General features: G+C 35.4%; 2 protein-coding genes across 2 annotated transcripts in view; one reads left to right on the forward strand and one right to left on the reverse strand.

Annotated features, from left to right (window-relative positions):
* The window catches only part of LOC106873129 (zinc finger protein 239), a 10,119-nt gene extending 4,892 nt beyond the window's left edge, over positions 1-5,227 (reverse strand). Inside the window, exon 1 of the mRNA XM_052972587.1 lies at positions 5,185-5,227. Within this exon, the coding sequence (XP_052828547.1) occupies positions 5,185-5,227 (43 nt within the window). The remainder of the gene's footprint in view (positions 1-5,184) is intronic.
* Positions 5,228-13,284: 8,057 nt separating this feature from the next.
* The window catches only part of LOC106873130 (gastrula zinc finger protein XlCGF7.1), an 11,683-nt gene continuing 9,844 nt past the window's right edge, over positions 13,285-15,123 (forward strand). Inside the window, exon 1 of the mRNA XM_014920357.2 lies at positions 13,285-13,591. The gene's annotated coding sequence lies outside the window, so the exon portion shown is untranslated. The remainder of the gene's footprint in view (positions 13,592-15,123) is intronic.

Consider the following 15,123-nt stretch of genomic DNA (forward strand, 5'->3'; position numbering starts at 1 on the left):
CATATAGTCGTAATCTACACTCTCTGAAGAACGTTTGTAGAAAATTTCATTAAAAAATATCTATTTTTCTGAAAGTTATAATAAAACAAAGTCGAAGGGAGGGCACGCTTGTGTAAGTATGCCTATATATGTGTGTCTGTGTGTGTGTGTGTGTGTGTATATATATATATATATATATATATATATATATATATATTATTGCGAGGATATATATACCTCATAAAGGGAACTGAAGTTCTATAATAAATTGATATCTATCTGTCGATTTCTCCATCTTCATTCCTTACACACACACACGCACACATATAGTACGTTATAATTTCATTCGGATGTTAACACTGGAGTTTATTTTATTAAGCTCACCCACGGATCCAGTTTATCAAACACACAATAATCCGGAGATTGTTTTATCAAACACATGCCTAAAAATCCACAAATATCCTTAGAGGTTTTACAATTATAAACAAGGGGAATGGAGTGAGCAAATCTTTTTATATTGCATTATAAATACATTTGGCACAGTGACGTAGTGTGGGTTTCTGTCACCCTTTGAGAGATTTCTAAATATGTTTGACGTTTTAAAAGAATATTACTAAGTAGAGAATGGAGAATCAGATTCCCATGCAAGTAATATAGAAGTTTACGAAATAGAAAAACTTTTAAATGTTATTTATTTTTGCAATCATAATTATCCTCCCCCAGCATCATTATCATCAAAGCGCTAAAAAAAAGTCTGCAAGTGGAACCTGGGAGATCGGGTGCAACAGATATCCAATATTTTTTCTGTTATTTTGAGTTCAACTCTCACTAAGGTTAAAACTTTCATTTCCCCTCCTCATCTCATTGGAGAAGAAATAATATCCTATATTTAGTTGATTTTATCACTATACCCTTCCCATATTTAGCACAAATCAATATTGTCAAATGAAATGTTTACAATTATTATTTTATTGCTGTGTTATAACTGCTGTGGCAAATAAAGAAATCCTAAAAAATTCATGCAGCTGGGGAAAGTACAAGAGTCGTAACATACTGTCTGTGTCTACCTCGCCTATACGTGTGTAGCCTTGTGCCAAGTGAGAAATAACCACAGCTTACTTTCGTCTACATTTAAACTCTTGACTAACCGAATCTGCGACGTCGTTTCGATTCCAGGTGAAGTCATTCCATTTCAGTTGCTATAAGTTAGCGAAATTACACGAATACTACATTCATTTCCCGCTCCAAATTATTAATGTTATTATTATCATTACATTCTTTTTAAGCTTAGGACCAACAAAATAAATTATAACTATGATTCATTTTGCTCAGCGAAAGGTGACAGTCGAGGGATGGAGGGGGTGGAGACAGTGTGTATAGGAAAATTTAGTAAAACCTAAGAAGCAATTTGACAACTACTGGGACAGTGAATCGATTATGGGACACAGTGAATATGGAATGAGCACGGGGAAATATTAAAATAAACTCGAAAAAATACAGCACCTTGAGTATAAAACGGCTCCATCAAAGGCGTTCAAGGTATCAGACGGTGTATTCGTAGTGAAATCTCTTCTAAATAGAACGTCTTACAAGTGTTATTCACGTCCAAATCTGTTTCGCGCTCAGCATCTTTTTTTTTTTCCCCTTTATTATTTTCTGGCAGTAACCATTGTGACAAGAATATTCACGGCTTCTAGATATTACTGCTACCAGAATAATCAGGAGATATGTTGTACTTGTTTTTAAATAGTCATTATTTCTGAATTACCACATCTTTGGATCTACCAATACGATAATAGAACTTCAAAAGAGTGGCTAAATGCCAATCAATTCACACGCTACCATCGTTTAAAAAGTAGTAAATATTGTTTAGTATCGATAACTTTAGGTTTACCAATATATAAAACGGAATGTACCCTTAAATCATATCTAACCGTGAAAACCAGTGAGGATTCTTCCAAGTAACCTCTTAAAAAAGACAGGACTGTTACGTCTGCAATGTCGTTAGTGTCCTCACTATACTCTCCCCCACCACTGTCATCTCTTTTGTATTATAGTTCCATTGAAATCTAGGGCGCATAATACAGGTTTTGATGGATACTTTATGTTATCCATCTCAGAAGAATAAAAGGCTGCACAATTTGGTCTTAGAATAACGGGTTGTAACTAAATGTTCAGGAATTTTTTCAGTTGCCCTACCGAATATTTCAATGTCATCCAATTGCTTATTCTAATGATTTCATTAACCTTCACCTTAAAAACATCCAAGCCTTATGACAAAATGAAATCATAACATCGGGATTAGAGATAGTAATGATGAAGGCTATGACCAGTTGGCGGTTTTGAAGAAAGGGCATCAAAACGAATTTATTTCTTGTATAAGATTTTACTCTTATCATTTCTCAGTTCGTTCTGTAGTTTGTTTTTCTTGTCCCTAAGTCTGTAATCTATGCATGGACAACCTTTTTCGGGAAGTGGATCACAAGATACATGGTTCATCACCAGGTGAACCGTCCAACTAAAAATAATTCTGAAGTAATTTTTCATTTGGCGTGACATTCAGAAAGTCCCGTAGGCCACAGTTTGATGTAATTGCTCCCTTCACCTTTTCGTCAAGTTTCCTTGTGTCTGTGGTCAAGGTACTTGCTCATAATCCTGTTTATTTATTTATAAAATAAGAACCACTGAATGGAAATTGCACATTCAATTGCTTAGTTCTTTTTCTTGTTCATATTATTGTTTAAACCTATGTCAGCTCTGATCAAAGTATTCCAGCGATGACCATCCAACCCCCTTGCTGGCATAGTGTGTGTCCTTTCTCCTTTAAAATAGTCAGGCATGGTTTATTTTGAAGGAGAGATTGCTATTTCTAGCAAGCTAAGCTACCCACATAGAGGCTTTTTATTGACTCAAATTCCTTTTGTCTCTGTTCAAAGAGGTAATTTCAGAGAAGTTTCTGAAGAATGATCAGGCAGCATTAGTTTACACACGAGTACACAGAAGAGGAACTTCAAGCGTAACGCAATGTTTTTATTATATTTTTCTTTGCTTTTCATAATTTAGTATAGCAATAAGCTGAGGTAGACCAACATTCTAGCCCAGAGTAAAATAATAGTCTGCATGCTACCGACTGTTTTATACTTCTTGGTTTTTACTGCAATCAAGCTATAATGTTTTTGAAAGGTATCTATAGGAAGCACATGGCCCTAATATACTTTTCTATGCCTTTAAAATGGATACATCACAATAATCATTTGACAAAAATCCAACATTTATTATGCACTCTTAGAAATTTCTTTTCTTATTCTCACTTTCGCAGTTGCTTTACTCAGTCGTGAATCATTCAAAGTTATTTTGTTTCGCCTGCGCCAGTGTTTGCACTGAAGCCACGGGAGAAGGCGATTAGTAATTTCTGATTTTTCTGTTTTCTCCGTACCTGTTTCAAACCGTTATTTTACAAGTATTGCATCGTCGTTTTGTACTGTTGCATCATCTTTAAGAGTAAAAATTGGCCTTGGTAAGTAGCTTGCTTACCAACCACATGGTTCCGGTTTCAGTCCCACTGCGTGGTACCTTGGGCAAGTGTCTTCTACTATAGCCTCGGGCCGACCAAAGCCTTGTGAGTGGATTTGGTAGACGGAAACTGAAAGAAGCCTGTCGTATATATGTATATATATATATGTGTGTGTGTGTGTTTGTCCCCCCCCACCATCGCTTGACAACCGATGCCTGTGTGTTTACGTCCCCGTAACTTAGCGGTTCGGCAAAAAGAGACCGATAGAATAAGTACTAGGCTTACAAAGAATAAGTCCTGGGGTCGATTTGATTCGACTGAAGGCGGTGCTCCAGCATGGCCGCAGTCAAATGACTGAAACAAGTAAAAGAGTAAGAGAGCATAGTGGTTTTTGAAGTTGAGTTTGTAACATAGGTAACAGATACTTTTTTTTTTCAAGAAATTTTTCCACAGCTTTGGCCTAATTACAATTAACAAGATATCTGGATAATTTTTGGTTTTTAACAATCAAAATTCTTTTCTCTGTTGGATTCTTGGTCAATTTTTTCCAACACTAATGTCTAATTCGATCATTTTCAATTTCTCAAAGAATGATATCAAAAATGGGGGCAAAATGAATATTGACTAATTTCAGTAATTTCTTATCCTTAACTGTATGGTGAGTAAATATTTCAGGAAAAGAACCACACCAGTAGATCGTGTAGAAGTAATAGAGAATATTTTATGTTGAGTTTTTAGATTTAGTCAAGTTTCGGTAGTTTCTTATCATGTACCATTTTTTCATGACCCTCTTTCATGTGACCCAAATATTATAAATTTTTGTTGCGTTTCTGATCTTTATGATGTTCATGGATGGATATTGATTTGTACGAGTGTTTTTCAAATGTAATTCTGGAGAAACGAAGATGCAAATTTATCATATTTTGTCTTACTTATTTTGCCCCACCTAAATTTGTCTTTTGTATGCTCAAACAGAACGGAGATAATTTTATGAGAACGTGTTGTGAATATGCTATAATGTTTTTAATGTATTTAAAGAAGGTCATTTTCTTAGCTAATATAGTTTTTGTAAGGTAGTGAACATATGTAAAAAAATATTTTTTCCTCAAAGTCAAAAATGCAGAAAATACTACTCATTGTGTCCTTTCTTTATAAAAGCTTAAGAGAAACATGAATGACGAGTGAATTACAAAACGATGACAATGTTTAAAAAATCGGCTATTTACAATTTACTACATGAAGAAATATAACTAAATATACTAATATTGTATGAACACAATTATTGCTATTATCTTTTTTCTTTTTTTAAGTCCCAAGTTATACTTGTCTGGCAAGAGATTTTATCTAAAATGAGTATGAGACGTTTTGGTACCGCCTATTTGATATTCTATTCTACTCTAGGCACAAGTACCAAAATTTGTGGGAAGGGAGCCAGTCGATTAGATCGACTCCAGTACGCAACTGGTACTTAATTTATCGACCCGAAAGGATGAAAGGCAAAGCCGACCTCGGCAAAATTTGACTGCCTATTTGATATTGCTGATTCGATTCCGACTTATTTCACAGACATTTTAATGTTTCTCCTGTTCTCTCTATCTACGTTTATTCAGTGTTTGGGCTAAATTTGACGATGAGAAAAAATTAACTTACATGGAAGAGTGGAAGCTATCTGAATATTGGAAAAGAGTTACCTGTATTATGAGGTTTCATGTCAGGTATCAAAAATGCCGACATCATGACTACTGTTCTGTGAACACTTTAAAAGCTGTAAGACACAATATGGACAGCTGCAATGGAGACTATGAAGCTACAGTTGGCAGGAAGGGACACAGCAGGTGTTCTCACTGTGTCTGCATGCCAGCATTCATTCCTACATCTTTGAACAGGACTTTAGGCTTAATTCAGATGGCTATATGGTCAGTTCCTGACTGTAGAGGGTTGCTGCTAGAAGGCCATATATGTGGCAGCAAGATTCAGCTCTTTGCCATACTTCCAGAAAGAGTCAGAAGTGGTTGTCTGAGAATTTGTACAACTTTACCAGCACTGATTTCTGGCCTCCCAATCTCCTCCAATTGTAATCCCATGAATTACTGTGTGGGGTTCAATTGAGAAAAGCATCAACTGCTCTACCTGCAACACCAAGGTTAAGCTGGTGGCCAAGATCAAGGAGGAGTTCAAAGATCTTCCCAGAGACATAGTGAGGAACACATGCACCAGGTTCCAGAGCTGTCTTGAAGCCATGATGGCAGCTGCTTTGAGTAAACCGTTATCTCCCAGCCCTAATCTTGTTGATATTTTTTCTTTCTAAAATACTTTTATTTTTGGATGGGATATTGTTTTCTTTTCCTTTCATGCAAACGGTCAAATTTAGTCCAAATGCCTTGTGTGTGTGAGCATATTTCTCTGTGTATGAAGAGAGAGAAAGCTTTTATGTCACTTGTGTTCAATTTATAAATTTCTTGGTATTTATACAAAATAATAGTTTCAAATTTTGGCTCAAGGCCAGCAATTTCAAGGGTGAGGTAAGTCAATTACATTGACCCCAATGCTCAACTGGTACTTATTTTATTGACCTTGAAAGGATGAAAGGCAAAGTCAACCTTGGCAGAATTTGAACTTAGAACATAAGGGCAGACAAAATACCACGAAGCATTTTGCCCAGCATGCTAATGGATCTGCCAGCCTGCTGCCTTGGTATTTGTACAAAATAATGAAATGAATTCTAATTTATAAAAGGTTTTCTTCAATGAAACAAAAAGTTACCAATTTGTGACTCAAATCCAAAATGTAACTATGGGAAAAACTTGATTTTTCAACTTAGAAAACGATTTAAAGCAAATGTATGAAAATATAAATTGATTAAAAGAAAATAAATTACAAATATAGATGACTGAATTATTGAAAAATTCTTCCACTTTAGAAAAACATAAGTGAAGTCAGAAATCAAACACTGAAACAGCAACCCTGAATTACTTCAACAAGGAAACAAAGATAAAAGAAAATGTCTCTCTCTCACTCTGTAGCTATGTGTATATTTCTGCTTGCAAGTTCGTGTCTGTGTGTTTGCTTCCATTTTAAAACAAGCACCTACCAAAAAATGGCTGAATATCCAGTCAACCATACCAAATCATCAACATTCAAACAACTGTGCTCAATCACCGAGACTGTGTTGAAACTGAATAGTCATTTTAGCCATCAGGAAACGCTCAAATAATGTTAAAAAATAAAAGGTGAATACAACAGATTTTGTATGTGATTTTTAGATGGTCAAAACAGCTTTTTCATGATGTAATAATTGATCCTTTATTTCCTCTGTTTCTGTAGAATGCTTGGTTCTTACAGTTTAGATAAGGATTTCCTCTCTCCCATAAATTTTTTAAACTATGGGTTCTCAAACCAGTTACACACCAATAGGTATATACAAAGGCTATTACAGGATAATACAAAATTGGTAAAAACTTTGGAGCTATGAAGTAATTACAACTAACTACTTTTCAACATCTCTCTTACATTTAGTAAATAATCATCATCATCATCATCATTATTTAGTATCTGTATTCCATGTTGGCATGGTATTTATAAAAAAATGTTTTTCGAAAGTCATGATTTCCAAATATAATTAACAACAATTATCCATTGTCTGTTTTACAACATCCATAAAATAGCATTCGTTATTGTCTGTTTATGGAATTCAGCCATTTTCAAAAATTCTTAACAAAGCATACAATAACATTGCCAGCCATGACAGATATGCAGTAAGAAAGTTTGAGAACCTCCAATCCAGACTGTATTAAAGTAACAAACAACACTAAGAAAAAGAGGCGGGAATTTGCTGGATAGTTGTTTCAACTATTTGGCTGATGTTAGACATGCATATCCATAATTTCAGAGTTATGACAATGGGCTCGTCTCAGAGGTAGCCTGCTATCTAACCTGCTTCAAAACTTACCACTTGATGAAGAAGAAAATTTGCTGCTGTGAAACTTTGGTAAAAGAAGTTACTGTTAAGAAGCAACTTCCTTTTTTCATGTTCCACAATAAAATGGAGAAAGGAAGTTGCTCTTGTGAAACTTATAATTGCCTTTACTGTAAAATGAACTTTAGTAACTTAAAAGTGAAGAACTAACTGACCTACAGGGTGTAACTACTCTCAGTTTAAAAATGAAAGTCATCAGCTTGAATATAAACTAATATGCCCTCCAATGTTACCATTGGTTACCCTGCAAAGACATGTATTGATCAGTTACCAGATGACACTGGATGTCACCAAAAAGGAACACTCATATGCCATGGAAGATAGAAGAGGACAGAACATCAGAGTGATGCAAATCTAAGCAAACTCAACTTCATGATGAAGATGTACACATCCAAGAATAAGACACCTTATGATAATGATATAAAGTTAGAATAGATGTAAATGTTTAAAATTTTGTTTCATCACAAGAAACTACGATATAAATGTACTGAGGAAAAGATATTGCAGGTGTGAAAACAGAAAATTTCTCTTTGGTAAAATTTTATCTTGCAGCAAACATGAATCATTTATAACTATATTCAAGGAAACTCAATGGGATTAGACCACATAGTGATAGGGATGATATGATCCTGAAGTATATGACTAGTAGATGGAAAGGAGATAATCTTATTCATCAAGAAAGAGAATGGAATCAGAATGCTTATACTTTATATAGGCATGACTGTGTGGTAAGAAGCTTGCTTCCCGTGTGCACGAGTTTAGTTGGCTTCTTGCAGAGACCAGTGAAGACGTGAGTCTGTGGGCTCTGTCTTTTGAAGGAAAGAAGAAAACTGTCGAGGTAGGTAACTTTCTTCGTTTGAGCTGGGCATAATTTATTGTTTGTCTATTTTTTCAGTAAATTCTGCCCAAAGTTGTTTTTTTTGGGGGGGGGGGGTATCCTCTGGAAAAAAAAAAAGAAGAAAGTTGAACTTTTATTTTTGTGCTTATTCTGATCGCAGTGTTCTGGCTTCATTTTTTTACCAAAAAGGCCTGGAGAAGTTTTTTCACTCTAAGTGAATAATTGTGGAAGTCAGAATAGGTTTCTTGCTATAGAAGCGTTACATGACTATTTACATTTTAGATGGGAGAGTGTGAGTGATTTAGTGAAACTGGAAAGCAATAAAAATAGTGGTGATGAGGTGCTAGAGTGAATCTTCTAGGTACACACACACACACTATTAGAAAAAAGAAGTTGAAAAAGCACTGGGATTCATTTAGATTTTCTATTAAAAAATTTTTAAAGACCAGTTTTACAGATTTCTCTGATTTTCAAAAGTTGAAATACAAATGTGTGGAGCTATACTACAAATGTCTTTCTGTTTCAACTTTTGAAAATCAGAGAAATTTGTGAAATTGCTTAAGTCTTTAAAAATTGAAAAATAGAAAATCTAAACCATTCCCAATGCATTTTCAGCTTCTTTTTTCTATATTTCTACTTGTGTGGAATAAAACATCTTTGTTTCATAGAACAGGTATCAGAATTAAAAAAAAAAAATAAAGTACTGGGTTAATTTCAAGACACTGACATAGCTTGGCTGCAATCCAGTGACTGAAACAAGTAAAAGAATACAAGAGTAAAAGACAATTACTTATGATTGACACCTCCTGTAATTGATGTACACTGGATTAAGCTTAAAATAACAGAACAGCTCCCAGACATCAGTTGTGAGACATTGATGATTCTACTGCATGATATAGCTTTAAGCTGTCTGTTGATCATCTAGGTTTTGCTTATTTCATTGGTGTTCTGACTGGCCTGAAACAGTTTATGGGAGAGAGGGAAGCTACACTGTGGACAGAAAGTGAGCGAGAAAGGAAGAGGAAGGATACATTGTAGACAAAGAGAGAGAGGGGGGGGGAGGAGAGAAAGAAAGTGAGTGAAAGAATAGGTGCTAAATATTTACTTTTCCTAGGCATTGATACACATAGTCACTCGATATTTTATGATCAGAGATCAAAGGTAGCTTACCTAGGAGTGACTGCATTATTTAGATGCATGATATTATGTTTCTTATTGGTGAGGTTTTAAAACTTACAAACAAAATTCAAAGTCATATTGCAGAGATCTCTACACCACTTGATAATATGAAGGTTACATGCACATATGCATGCTCTCTCTAACAAACACACGATCACCACCACCACCACCACCATCACCATCATCAACAACAACATCATTATCATCACCATCATTTTGTGTCTGTTTGTCAATGGTGGCATAAGTTACATGCAACTCACTAAGATCCAGCTACAAACAGCAACAGAAACAATTAGCCAACTTTGTTGTGTTTCTTACAATACAGACTGGTTATATTTTATTTATCACCTAACACTAGAGAGGATGTCTGAGGCTATACTAAAGACTCAGTCATGCCATATAACCAATTCCAATTCACATTCATTTCCCTGCTAAATGAAAAGAGACTATATCTTGTTTATAAAAGCCTTTGATATATTGTCATCATCACCATTTAACATCTGTTTCCCATGCAGTCATGAGTTGGACAGTTTAACGTAAGTTGGCTAGTCAGAGGACTGTGCCAAGTTCCTCTGTCTGCTTTGGTATAGTTTCTACTGCTGGATGCCCTTCCTGATGCCAGTCACTTTACTGAGTTTACTGGGTGCTTTTTTTATGTAGTAATGGTATTAGTGAAGTCATCAAGTAACTTGCAAGACAAGACCCATCAACTGATGTGGGTGAGGAGAATTGTGTTGAGGGCTCAGCTTTTTACCAGGTGATGAGAGGTTAAAGTGTGATAGAAAGATAGGAACAGGTGTCTTGCTGTTGGGGAGATACATGGTTACTCCAGTTGGGAAAGAGAAAAGATGGTGAAGATGTATTAGTGCATGCCCTCAAATTACAGTAAAGTGAATGTAAGAGAAGTGGTACGGAGAATTGGACAGGTGAGATAAATATAAGCACAGGATTTAGTGGTTAGAGGCATTTGGCTCACGATCGTGAGGTCGTGAGTTTGATTCCTGGTGGCGCAATGTGCCCTTTAACAAGATACTTTATTTGATGTTACTCCAGTCCACTCAGCTGATAAAAATGAGTAGTACCTGTATTTCAAATGGTCAGCTTTATCACACCCTGTATCACATTGAATCTCCCTTAGAACTGTTTCAAGGGTATGTGTCTGTGGAATGCTCAACCACTTGCACATTAACTTCACGAGTTGGTCGTTCTGTTGATCAGATCAACTGGAACACTTGTCATTGTAACCAACAAAGTGCCAGTTATATATATATATATATATATATATATATATATATATTCTTTTACTTGTTTCAGTCATTTGACTGCGGCCATATTGGAGCACCACCTTGAGGGGTTTTAGCCAAACAAATTGACCCCAGGACTTATTTTTGAAGCTTAGTACTTATTCTATCAGTCTGTTTTGCTGAACTGCAAAGTTACAGGGATGTAAACACACCAACACCAGTTGTCAAGCAGTGATGGGGGGACAATTTTTAAAATTTTCAATTGTGTTGAGGAGCCTGAAAAAATATTTAACTACAAAGTTATTTATACACCATTCTTTTAACCCTAATTCACAAAATATCGATTCTTGGTTACCAATTTCAAAAGTTGCATTTTTTGCTCTACCCTATGTACAACATGGTAATACCAAGTTTTTGTCAATGCTACCAGCAGTTGAAAGAATTTTTAGCATTTATATTGGCTTGAAATCTTACTTTTGTTGCCAAGAACACTCTCTAGAACTGATAAAACAATTCTTTGGAAATAATCTTGGAGAAATGTATTCATGGTCTGTACATGGATAGTGTAGCCTTTTAAACAAATCAATTCTGGTCATGGAGAAGGACAATTCCAATGCAGGAGATATCACTATAGAAATGTAAAATCTGATTCCAATATAGAAGAAAGAAAAAACTGTGAACATGTGTCTCAAAATGCAATGGCCTTACTGAGAAAACTTGAAGAGAACAGCAAAAGCATTGAAAAAGTGAAGAAGAAAATTAAAAGGTTTCATGAAAGATGTCTCTCATGCTTAGTCCTATGGAAAGAAAACTTTTCAGTTGGCAGAAGACTGTGTTTCTGGAGACATATTTTGTCCCAGTGTTGGGCAGTCTGCAGCTAAGATTGCCCAAAGGATTGGAAAGCAAATAATAAATTTTGATGAATTATATGATGGAGTTGTTATTGCAAAGAGCTAATGCAGAAGTTTGGACAACTCAAACCGTAAGTATGAAGAACAGTGGCAATTTTTTTATTTTTAGTTTATTGAAAAGAATGATAGATATGAGTAAAAAATCAGTGCTGTAGTAAGATACATTCTTTGTTCAGCAGTTGAACCAGTGCTTTCTGTAACAAATAATATATCGTCAGATAAGAGGGACAACATAACAGAAGCTGCAGTCAGGATCTTCTGATGACTTAAGTATACATTCCACAAAGCAGCTCAGAATTTTTTTAACATAATTTATAAATGACAATACATTTTTATTTTTATTTTAGAAAAGTAGTTTCAAGTGGAAAATATGAAAATACTAATGGTTGAATAAAGTATACCTTGACAATAAAAAACTTGTTCAGTTTAATTCATTTTCAAATGCTACTGTTCTACTTGACAATATTTTATATGCATATGCTGCCCAATAAAGAATAGCTGCTTTGTACTTCTGTTTCTCTTCACCATCCTTTTACGTCTTTCAGCAAGACTCTCAACCTCCTAAGAGATAAAGACAAAGCGTACATCTTAACTCAGAGGTATTATTTTCAACACTTGCAAAAGAAAGGCCTTCATATCAGAAAGCATGCAACTATATCAATATATTTGCAGTGAAAATTTTCCGGATCCTATGACAAATGGGAGAGGAGGATTACTCTCCGTTAACAATCAACTCACATGCTGTGACTTTTTAAACCTAGCATGATATTCCCATTGTTCCCGGCTTCACATTCGAAATTATGGTAAAACAATGCACACACATACATACAGATATATGTAAGTATCTTGAGAGAAAAGCTGAACATTAGAAGCATCAGTTGTGGCATGCAAGAGAGACGATTGCGCTGGTATGGACATGTGGTGAGAATGGATGAGGATAGCTGCGTGAAAAAGTGCCACACCCTAACAGTTGAGGGAACCCGTGGAAGAGGTAGGCCCAGGAAGACCTGGGCTGAGGTGGTGAGGCAAGACCTTCGTACATTGGGCCTCACCGAGGCGATGACTACTGACCGAGACCTTTGGAAATGTGCTGTGCGTGAGAAGACCCGGCAAGCCAAGTAAGATCGTTGCCAGTGCCCCTGGACTGGCTTGTGCGGGTGGCACATAAAAGACACCATTTCGAGCGTGACCGTTTTCGTGCGGGTGACACGTAAAAGCACCCACTACACTCTCTGAGTGGTTGGCGTTAGGAAGGGCATCCAGCTGTAGAAACTCTGCCAAATTAGACTGGAGCCTGGTGTTGCCATCCGGTTTCACCAGTCCTCAGTCAAATCGTCCAACCCATGCTAGCATGGAAAGCGGACGTTAAACGATGATGATGATGATGGAAGGTGACGCCAATGAAAATTTACATTTACTAAAAGCATGTTAAACTGACAGTGTTGATTTCAATAAAAACTACGTCGATGGTATCACTCAAACTACCACTTTTTTTTCCCTATCATGGACAGTGACTCTTGTTTCCACCTTATTTATTTATTTTTTTTAGCAACCTTTAATCAATCTCGTCGTTTTTTCTGTATTTACACAAGGAACACCGGAAGAAACATCACCGCCTATAATTTTACTTCCTTTCATACGAAGACAACGGACCAGCCTCTCAAAGAGGAAATTTTTTTTTTATTTATGTATATACATACATATATATATTTATATTTATTTATTTATATATAAATATTTTATGTGTGTGTGTATATATATATATATATATTTGTCTAAGTGCATATACTGATATATATATATTTATTTATATATATATATATATATATATATACACACACTGTATATACATATATATATATGTTGTTTCCGTGCCATTTCGTTAACCATCCATTCTTATACCCTCCCGACAGCATCATCATCAACAGGAACAGACAATCGATTGTCAAGGTAATTCAGTCTGTTTTGCTTCATAAACTTTTCGTTTCACTTTTTATTTCTTATTTCCTCTGCCTTTGCTTTGAAAATTCTTTCATGCCTTTCTCTTTTACTTCCTTTTGCAACCAATTGGATAAATTGTCACCGACAGATCGAGCACTTATAATAGTTTTTGTTTGTGTTTATGATTGCAGTGACATGTAGGGTATTTTGTCGTAATATGAAATCTCACCTCAGAACTGGACTTGGACTTTATCTTAACAACGATTCCGGAAGTTGACCTCGGGAGGGATTAAACCGGAACATTTTCGACTCAACCGATTCTGCCAGTCCACCCGATTATAAAATGAAATACAGTTTACTGTTTTTTTGTTTTTATTTTGTCTTTGTCTTTATTTTCTTTGCAAGAAGAAAAGGCATTTTGAACTGTTAATTACTATCATACAATCATTTCCTTTAGCTTTCTACTCCCCCACCCACTTTTTGTACGCGTGTGTAATAAATGTGTATGTAGATAGATAGATAGATAGATAGATTTGGTGACGCAAACTGGAAAAATATAACTCAAAACACGAGTATTATAGTTTTTATTAATATTTATCAGAAGCAGCAGAGTGACTCAAGGACAGAGAGTTTCGTGCGTTAGCAATTATGTGTGTATGTATATATATATATCTTCGAACAGTGTATTAACTAATTATGGCATATAGCTGATCAGAATGTTACGTCGGATTCGCGCCGACTATTGCACTTGGCAGTATTTATTGACTCTTCAGACATGGTGGCCGGACATAAAATATAAAATGCAACCACTCTACTTCTCATATTGAGTGTGCTTTTTGTTCCGACTTAAGGAAAACTAATGGATAATTGTATGTATGTTTACATGATTGTGAAGATCCGGTATTCTGTGCCGCCTGTCGGTTTGTTCAGATGGTCGAACGACTTGAATTTCCAATCAACTTGATCTTCATAAATTTGGCTCAACTCTCAGTATGGAGTCACACCATCAATAAACGATACGTTATTCTTAAACTTTCTTTGGAATAATAATGTATTTTCATATGCACACACACAGTTATTTTGAGATTATTAAAGCCGATGGTACGCCTTTTTTGTTTACACACACACACACATGTGTGTGTAAAGAGAGAGTGGGGATGAAGAGGAAGGTGAGAGGTTCTGAACTTAATCTTATTTTGACATATAACTCTGTACATCCTCCCAGTAGCAAATACATTGAGTGACGAGATGATCCTTGAATAAAAATAAAATAACTACAATTTAGCAACCCCTCCCACCCCCATTTTTCCCCTCCATACTTTCATCAAAATATATTTTTTTAATGAAACTTTGTTGAAATTCATTTTGGAGAATGTAGATTACGTGATGTTGATATTTCAAAAGCCACGGAAATTGATGGTAAGAAAGTTGATGAGGAAGAAAGATCCGGAACTTCTCAAAAAATTTATCTTTGTTTGAATTTTATCAACATAATCGTAATCTACACTCTTTAAAATATCTTACTGTTTATAAGATTTATT

This window comes from Octopus bimaculoides, chromosome 14 (genome assembly GCF_001194135.2).
Source record: "Octopus bimaculoides isolate UCB-OBI-ISO-001 chromosome 14, ASM119413v2, whole genome shotgun sequence".
Classification (NCBI taxonomy): Eukaryota; Metazoa; Mollusca; class Cephalopoda; order Octopoda; family Octopodidae; genus Octopus; species Octopus bimaculoides.